This window comes from Saccopteryx bilineata, chromosome 4 (genome assembly GCF_036850765.1).
Source record: "Saccopteryx bilineata isolate mSacBil1 chromosome 4, mSacBil1_pri_phased_curated, whole genome shotgun sequence".
Lineage (NCBI taxonomy): Eukaryota > Metazoa > Chordata > Mammalia > Chiroptera > Emballonuridae > Saccopteryx > Saccopteryx bilineata.
In genome coordinates this window covers 94,842,671-94,851,177 of record NC_089493.1, presented here as the reverse complement: position 1 = coordinate 94,851,177, position 8,507 = coordinate 94,842,671, and the positions used below count along the sequence as shown (strand labels likewise).

At 47.4% G+C, this 8,507-nt stretch overlaps 2 protein-coding genes across 5 annotated transcripts; both read left to right on the top strand.

Moving 5' to 3' along the window:
• The first annotated feature begins 755 nt into the window (after positions 1-755).
• MDP1 (magnesium dependent phosphatase 1) lies at positions 756-5,072 on the top strand. 4 transcript variants are annotated; one of them, XR_010731382.1, is made up of 7 exons: positions 943-1,091; positions 1,209-1,269; positions 1,339-1,449; positions 1,776-1,883; positions 1,983-2,068; positions 2,158-2,316; positions 4,938-5,072. XR_010731382.1 is itself a non-coding variant. In XM_066277562.1 (6 exons), exons 1-6 carry the CDS (start codon positions 1,055-1,057, stop codon positions 2,351-2,353), a joined length of 609 nt encoding a protein of 202 aa, XP_066133659.1. In that variant the 5' UTR covers positions 943-1,054; the 3' UTR covers positions 2,354-2,362. The 4 variants fall into 4 exon arrangements, 3 of the variants coding, with proteins under 3 accessions (XP_066133658.1, XP_066133659.1, XP_066133657.1); XM_066277562.1 differs by lacking the exon at positions 4,938-5,072 and having other exon boundaries at positions 1,983-2,078; positions 2,158-2,362; XM_066277560.1 differs by lacking the exon at positions 4,938-5,072 and having other exon boundaries at positions 944-1,091; positions 2,158-2,362.
• CHMP4A (charged multivesicular body protein 4A) lies at positions 2,768-7,932 on the top strand. Its single transcript, XM_066277559.1, has 6 exons — positions 2,768-2,915; positions 4,938-5,087; positions 5,172-5,349; positions 5,760-5,874; positions 6,043-6,178; positions 6,591-7,932. The coding sequence occupies exons 1-6, from the start codon at positions 2,885-2,887 to the stop codon at positions 6,644-6,646; spliced, it is 666 nt and encodes a 221-aa protein (XP_066133656.1). The 5' UTR covers positions 2,768-2,884; the 3' UTR covers positions 6,647-7,932.
• Positions 7,933-8,507: the final 575 nt, after the last annotated feature.

Below are 8,507 nucleotides of genomic sequence, written 5' to 3'. Positions count from 1 at the left end.
TATTGGCATCTCTTTCTTACCACATAGTAAATAACTTCATGGTGGTAGCCTGAAATTGACCATGGTAAGAATATTTACAGACTGACCTGTGGTGGCGCCGTGGATAAAGCGTCGACCTGGAAATGCTGAGGTCGCCGGTTCGAAACCCTGGGCTTGCCTGGTCAAGGCACATATGGGAGTTGATGCTTCCAGCTCCTCCCCTCTGTCTGTCTCTCTCTCTCTCTCTCTCTCTCTCTCTCTCTCTCCTCTCTAAAATGAAAAAAAAAGAAAAAAAAAAACAACAGGTAACTTCAGCTCCAGGTCAATGTTCCATCCCCTGAGCCACAGATCAGGCTTAAAAACATTCAATGTTACTACCAATGTGATTCTAAAAAGATATGGCTAGGAAATTAAAAAAAAAAAAAAAGAATATTTGCAGAAATTGGCAAACAATACAAATCAGTCTCCTCCCAAACTGGTTGTTATGCATCTACCATCATATTACTGACATGGGTGGTAGCAACAAAGAGAGTGAATTCTCTCCCATTGTGGCCCTACTGGACATTTGGGCCCGATTTGAGAAAGGCCTAATGGGTTTTGCAGTTAACACATTCTTTATGGCTGGAATATAGGAATATAACTGACAGCTTTGATCTCTAGCTATGGGCAAGAAGCTGATACGAACAAAGGTTCAGTGAGTGACACAAGATATGATGGCTCGCTTAGGTCTCGGTAAGAGGAAATGAGAGACGGGTGCCAGAAGAAAGGGATTTCTTTCCCGGGTGTCAGTTTAGTAGAATCTGGGAAGGATGGGTGGAGCCGAGAAGTTAGGTAAAAAAACTTGGAGACCACTGTGTTCCTGTGTAAGGTCGGGCAGGCACTTGCTGCAGTCCTTTTCTCTTTACCATCAGATGGCGCTCTTGCGTGTGCCCAGGCTGACTGCTGCAGCCGATTTGACTCTAGCCGCTGTTTCTCTATGGTTGACGGGGAGGCCTTTCAGCCGCAGGAGGTATAAAACACTCTATGGCTCCGGAAAAGGCCCCGCCATCGTGTGTGCAGCCTGTAAGCGTCCGGGATGGCGCGCCTCCCGAAGCTCGCTGTTTTCGATCTGGGTGAGGCACCCGACAGCGGAGTGCATCGTAGGGCACTCTCCTTTTCCAACCCCCCAGTTGCAGCTCTCAAGGCCCTGCCGCCTTTAGACTGAGCCCCCCTGTTTCTTCCTCTCGCAGATTACACGCTCTGGCCATTCTGGGTGGACACGCACGTAGACCCCCCATTCCACAAGAGCAGGTGAGGCCGGGCTGAGGACTGGGGCCAGGCTGGTCCAGCTGAAGTTAAGAGCACTCTCTCCTTCTTAAGTGATGGAACTGTCCGAGATAGGCGAGGCCAAACCATCCGACTGTACCCAGAAGTGCCCGAGATACTGGGCCGATTTCGGAGCCTTGGGGTGCCCGTCGCAGCCGCTTCACGGTAAGAAGAGTGACTGAACAAAACTCAGTCTAACGTTAACAGATGCATGTGTGAGACTTGTCCTGTAACCCCTTGGTTACAGAAATTTAGGCGGTGCAAATTTGCAAGTATTGTAGATTTTTTAAATTATGACTTCTGTGTCTTTTATTTATTAAACATTGGCCTAGCGCCATCTGTGTCAGATATGTAGTAGAATAAGGGCCCAGGAAGCCTATCCATCCACCCTGGGTAAATAACTAGTTGATTTCCCCATGGTTTTATACATAACTTCACTTGCAGCTCTAGCCTTCCGCTCTTCTAATTCCATCTGCTACACTTTTTTGCAGGACAGGTGAAATTGAAGGGGCCAACCAGCTACTGGAACTCTTTGACCTTGGCAAATACTTTGTTCAGCGGGAAATCTATCCAGGCAGCAAAGTCACACACTTTGAGAGGTACGCAGGAGATGAAGGTAGAAGCAGGGGGAGAGAAGAGCAGAGAGACTGGAGGAGCTAAGAAGCCAGAGTGGTTACCCCCTGCCCTGTCTTATATAGGCTGCAGCAGAAGACTGGAGTTCCCTTCTCCCAGATGATCTTCTTTGATGATGAGAAGCGGAATATTGTAGACATTAGCAAACTGGGTACTGAGTGGTGAGAGTAACCATTTGGGAAAGGGGAGAAAGGATTCCTAAGAGGGATTAGGTATAAAATGAGATCTCTTTTTTTCTAGGTGTTACCTGCATTCATGTCCAGAAAGGAATGAGTCTTCAAATCCTAACTCAAGGATTAGAGACATTTGCAAAGGCCCAAACTGGACCCTGAAGTCCAGTCCTGTCGATGAGCCTCATTTGAGGCATAAAACTGAAGGAAATTGGGAAGACATTTTCAGGTGCATGTGTAAATTATTAAAATTTATTTGTTCGTGACAGAAGAAATCTTACAGTGTGGGTTGTTTTTCTCCCCTGTGAAAACCAGGATTGGCTATCCAGAGGTGCCAAGATCAGAGTGTGAAGCATTAGACTGCATCAGGTTCTGCCTTACAACCCTGTGGCAAACCCAAGCCTGTGATCCCCTTGTGCTCGCCCCATCCCCACTCCCTTTCCTGAGTTGTCAAGGGCAAGAACTAAATCTTCTACTGGCTCGAGGGAGCGGAGTGCATAACCCTGCACATTTCCTTCCAGGAAACAAACAAATACTTTGTTTTGGGACTGGGTGGGGCAGCCTTTCTATACTCGAAAGTGAAACGGGTGCTTTAGTAGGAATGTATGGATTTGGGGTTGGTGGCCCGCATCACGGGATAGAATTGACCTCCCTGGCGCTTGTTAATGGCGTCACCGTGGTACCCCCAAAGGAGGGATTGGCTGAGGTCGGTCTCTAAATGATGAGATACATGCTCCCAAGAACTAGGCGGAAGTGTGCAGGGCGCTGTGGGGCAGAGGGGGAGAGGCCACAGAGAAATGAGTGGTCTCGGCCGACTCTTCGGGAGGGGTGAGTCGGGGCGAGAGTGGTCTGCCGGGAGACGCTGGCTACACGGGGTGCGGGGAAACCACAGCCGGGCGGGGAAGAAGCCCAGGAGCCAGGCTTGCCCGAAAATCCCGGAGATAGCCCAGCAAGCCCTCCAGTGCCAGGAGGCCCCACTTTGTCAGTGATCCAGGTACTCTGCCTTCCTTCCGCCACCTCGGGAAGGAAGAGCGTGAGGCTCGGGAAGGGCCGGAGTGGAGAGCGTAGCAGCTATACTGGCTCCCACTGTTTAGGTTTGAGCGACCAGTCCTCTCCAAAACAGTGGTGCTTACTTGATGCTGGGCAAGAGAGAATCTGAGGTGACGAAGAAAGGTCCCTCTCAAAGCTCCTATCTGGTGGGAATGACAAGCAAAAATGGGCATTTACAGTATAGTGTAGCACTGTGGTGGAGATATTCTTGAAATCCGGGGGAGTTCAGAGTAAGCACGTGTCTGGTCCAGAAGGCTAGAAGTATCGGGTGAATTGTGGAACCCCAGGAAGAGACTGGAAGGATGGTTATATTTAGGGGAAAGAGTAGTTCTAGTTGCCCCATGAGATAGTGGGCGCACTGAAGGGGAAGAAGAAAGTAGAAGGAAGTGTAGCTGGAAAGGTAAAGATCCAGAATTGTATGTTTTGTTTGAAAAGTTTTGTATTTTATCTTGTAGGCAGTGGAGAATATGGAATAATTTTAAGCAGGCAAGAGCCATAAGATTTGGGGGGCAGAGAAAAAATAACTTAGAAATGCAGAAGATGGAAGGAAAATTGAGATCAGGGTTTTTTGTTTGTTTTGTTTTTCTCTAGCCCCCTGTATTTCATTCAGTTTGAACCTGTGGTGTCAGGACCTTGGGACTCTGCTAGGGTAGCAAGTGGCATATGTGCTGCTGACGCAAACACACCTAGGGTAGCAAGTGGAACAGTGATGATAAAACGTAACTCTGCCCTAGACAAATAGCTTGGTTGGTTACCGCATCCTCCCGATATGCAAAGGTTGTGGGGTTCGATCCCCAGTCAGGGCACATATAGGAACAGATCGATATTTCTGTCTTGCTCTCTCTAAAATCAGTAATTTTTTTTTTAAGTAACAATTCTGGTGAGAGATGTTGATAATGGATATGTGGGTATAGAGGGGATATGGAAATTCTCTACCTTCCACTCAATTTTGCTGTGAACCTAACACTGCTCTAAGAGATAAAGTCTATTAAAGAAAAAAAAAGAAGACTGGGAATGACTTGAAAGGCATCTTGGATAGCAAAAGAATACTGGCTTTGGAAGTTATTTTGCCACATTTCAATTACGTTCAATCTCTTACTAGTTGTGATTTTAGATCCACTCAATTTTGCTGTGAACCTAACACTGCTCTAAGAGATCAAGTCTATTAAAGAAAAAAAAAGAAGACTGGGAATGACTTGAAAGGCATCTTGGATAGCAAAAGAATACTGGCTATGGGAGTTATTTTGCCACATTTCAATTACGTTCAATCTCTTACTAGTTGTGATTTTAGATTTTAAAAAAATTTTATTATCTTCATGACTTTTCACATTTGTAAAGATAGCACTTCATTGTAGGGAGTTATTTTGGGAGTCATTTAGGGATTGATGGTTAATTTTTCTAAAGATAATATGGGCCTGACCAGGCGGTGGCGCAGTGGATAGAGCGTCGGACTGGGATGCAGAGGACCCAGGTTCGAGACCCCAAGGTCGCCAGCTTGAGCGTGGGCTCATCTGGTTTGAGCAAAGCTCACCAGCTTGAACCCAAGGTCACTGGCTCCAGCAAGGTGTTACTCGGTCTGCTGAAGGCCCGCGGTCAAGGCACGTATGAGAAAGCAATCAATGAACAACTAAGATGTTGCAACGTGCAATGAAAAACTAATGATTGATGCTTCTCATCTCTCTCCGCTCCTGTCTGTCTGTCCCTGTCTATCCCTCTCTCTGATTCACTCTGTCTCTGTAAAAAAATAAATAAAAATAAATATAATTAAACATAATATGGGCCTTCTTTGTTGGACTGCAGGAAAGAAGGAGAAGGGGCCAACCCCTGAAGAGGCGATACAGAAACTGAAGGAGACAGAGAAGATACTGATCAAGAAACAGGAGCTTCTGGAGCAGAAGATTCAACAGGAGCTACAAACAGCTAAGAAGCATGGGACCAAGAATAAGAGAGGTAATAAGGGAAAGGTGCCAACAGGGAAGACCCAGATGGGAAGTAAGGGCTTCTGACTGATGTTTAAGGTGTGGGCTGGGTCAGCTGCCCTACAGGCTTTGCGGAGGAAGAAAAGATTGGAACAACAGCTGGCACAAACTGATGGGACGTTATCTACCCTCGAGTTTCAGCGTGAGGCCATTGAGAATGCTACCACCAATGCAGAAGTGCTTCGCACCATGGAGCTTGCCGCCCATGGCATGAAGAAAGCCTACCAGGACATGTGGGTATAGGGGGACGGCCAGAGGGGCCTAAGCACTGGGGAGAGTAGCTTGGTATTATACTTCTGATCTTAAAACTTCTCAGAATGTGAATATACAGTGTAGACACCTATGACGGCTAGATCAGTCAGTCTCCTTGCTTCCTGCAAGAAAATCGCTTTTCTGCCTGGGGCATTGTAGCAAGGAAACATGATTTTCCTGATTTTTAAAGATCCATCAGAGAAGGATCTTTCAGAGACAAGTTCACTCAGTATGGACTCTTGTCATTTCTCAGCCCAGATTTGCCTTGTTACAATTTTCCAGGGATCTCTGTCAGTCTGAGGCCACAGACAGAAGGGGCTTCATTTATGAGAGATGAGAAAGTCGGGGGCGGGGGGTAGTTGCCTGATTTCTTGGCTGTGTATCTTCTCAGGGACATTGACAAGGTGGATGAACTGATGGCTGACATCACAGAACAACAGGAGGTGGCCCAGCAGATCTCTGATGCCATTTCCCGGCCTGTGGGCTTTGGAGATGATATAGATGAGGTGACTGGGAATGAGGGGTCGGGAAGTCTTGGAGAAAGCATGCAACCAGCCAAGAGTAATGCCCAAGGGAACCGTGGGGCAAATTAGGGGAAAACTCCAAAAGTGGTATGTTTTTAGAAGCAGAAGGTTACTTTCTTCATCTTGAACGGTTATGTCTCCCCTATCCAGGATGAACTGTTGGAGGAGCTAGAAGAACTGGAGCAGGAGGAACTGGCCCGGGAGTTATTACATGTGGGCAACAAGGAAGAAGAACCCCCACTCAAACTACCCAGTGTACCTTCTACACATCTGCCTGCAGGGCCAGGTACCCAGGGTTCTTGTGATGTCTCCAGAACTTGAGAGGGTAGAATAGATACGGGGAAAGATTTCTCCGCATCCATCCTGCCTCAAAGGAACCAGGCAGAAAGGGCTGCTGCGAAAGTTGCACAGGTTGTTGACTGCATAAGGGCATCTGGCTAAAGGGAATGGGGACTGAAATTCAGCCTGTGCTCCAGTCAATAAGCTGTGTACCCTGGCTTAGGGCTGAAAATGCTGGAGAAACAGGCACCTGTTTTTAATTTGCAAACATACGGGATTAGCAGCAGCCCAGCAAGCAGGCTGACACCTTTAGGTACTTTGCTGGGGAGAATTCAGCAGGTCTGGGCAGTGTAGCAGGGGGTGGTTGGAAGGTGCTGAGGTCTTAACAGGTCTTTTTCTGGCTATCCTTGTCCCCAAAGCTCCCAAAGCGGATGAAGATGAAGAACTAAAGCAGTTGGCTGAATGGGCCTCCTGATGAGTCTTGGTTTATATTCCTGATGCTGCCTTTGTTGATCTCTTTTCCTTAAGAGCCAAGTGCTGAGCTAAAGGAACAGAGCCTTTCGGGAAGCCCTGCCGAGGGTGGTGGCATGGCCCTGCCTGAGAAAGGGTCTGTTGCCCTCCCATCCCTGGCTCAACTCTGAAGATCTTCGTGCGGGAGGAGTCCCTAGGCTGCTTTCTCTTTAACAGCAGTTACAGTGCCCCCGTTCTCAATAAAATTGGGCAGATGGAATCCTAGTGCTTAGACTGCTTTGTTTCAGGCAATGAATAACAGGAGTAATGAAGTTAGAGGCATTAGAACATAGAACAAATGTTTCCAGTGTCTTACTATCTAGATTCATCTTTCCAGGTGGTTTGTCCCAGAGTTGCCTAGTGCTGAGTTTGAGAAGACTACCATATTACCTATCTTAGAATGAACCTGTCCCTGCATCTTCCCTCATCACTACCCCAGTCTCTGCCAAGACAGCCCCATGATCTGCCACCCGTTTTCCTTTTGCAGTGTACATTTTCAAGGGCAGGAGGGAGAATACAGGGATAAAGGAGCAAGCAGCTTTCCTTTATCCAGAACCCATAGTCAGTAGACTTGGTTTGAACTCTGTTCTGTGTCGAGGAGCAATGGTGTGAGGGGCTATGATCCATTAGGATTGTTTCAATAGTGAATTTGGAGGGAGAAGGAACCAAGGTACTTCACTTATCTTGATATCCATTTCTAAAAGAACAAACAGTGCTGTCCCTTTAGATTATAGACAGAGACAGAGCCATGACCAAACAGAGCACCCAGGGCCTCTACCCTATGGCTTGAACATTTAAAGTGTAAAATTAGCCTGACCAGGCGGTGGCGCAGTGGATGGAGCGTCGGACTGGGATGCAGAGGACCCAGGTTCGAGACCCCAGCTTGAGCGCAGGCTCATCTGGTTTGAGCAAAGCTTACCAGCTTGGACCCAAGGTCGCTGGCTCCAGCAAGGGGTTACTCGGTCTGCTGAAGGCCCGTGGTCGGGGCATGTATGAGAGAGCAATCAATGAACAACTAAGGTGTTGCAACGCACAATGAAAAACTATGATTGATGCTTCTCATCTCTCTCTGTTCCTGTCTGTCTGTCCCTGTCTATCCCTCTCTCTGACTTACTCTCTGTCTCTGTAAAAAATAAATAAATTTTTTTTAAAAAGTGTAAAATGATGTACAATAATGAACATGTGCCTGACCTGTGGTGGCACAGTGGCTTAAAGCATTGACCTGGAATGCTGAGGTCACTGGTTCGAAAACCTGGGTTTGCCTGGTCAAGGCACATGTATGAAGCCACTATGAGTTGCTGCTTCCCACTCCTCCAACTCCCGTCTTTCTCTCTTCCCTCTTTAAAATCAATAAATAAAATCTTGAGGAAAAAGATAATGGCCCTGGCCTGTTGGCTTAGCATTAGAATGTCAGCCCTGGTGTGGATGTTCTGGGTTGATTCCCATTCAGGGCACACAGAAATGCCCGTCTGCTTCCCTCCCCCTCCCATTTTTCTCTTGATCTCTCTCTCTCTCCATCCCCTCCTGAAGCAATGGCTGGATTGGAGTGAGTTGGCCCTGGGCACTGAAGGTGAAGGTGACTCCATGACCTCAGCCTCAGGCGTTAAGCAGAGTAATGCCCAGGTGGGCAGAGCATTGCCTCCTAGTGTGCTTGCAGGGTGGATCCTGGTTGGGTGTGTGTGGGAGTCTGTCTCTGCTTCCCCACCTCTCACTGAAAAAGACATAATAATAATGAACATGTACTTAGCCAAAATAATGAAGCTTTCCTACAGCAAGTATTCATCTGAGCATCCTTCCCCAAGCCACATGAGCTACAATGAATGACA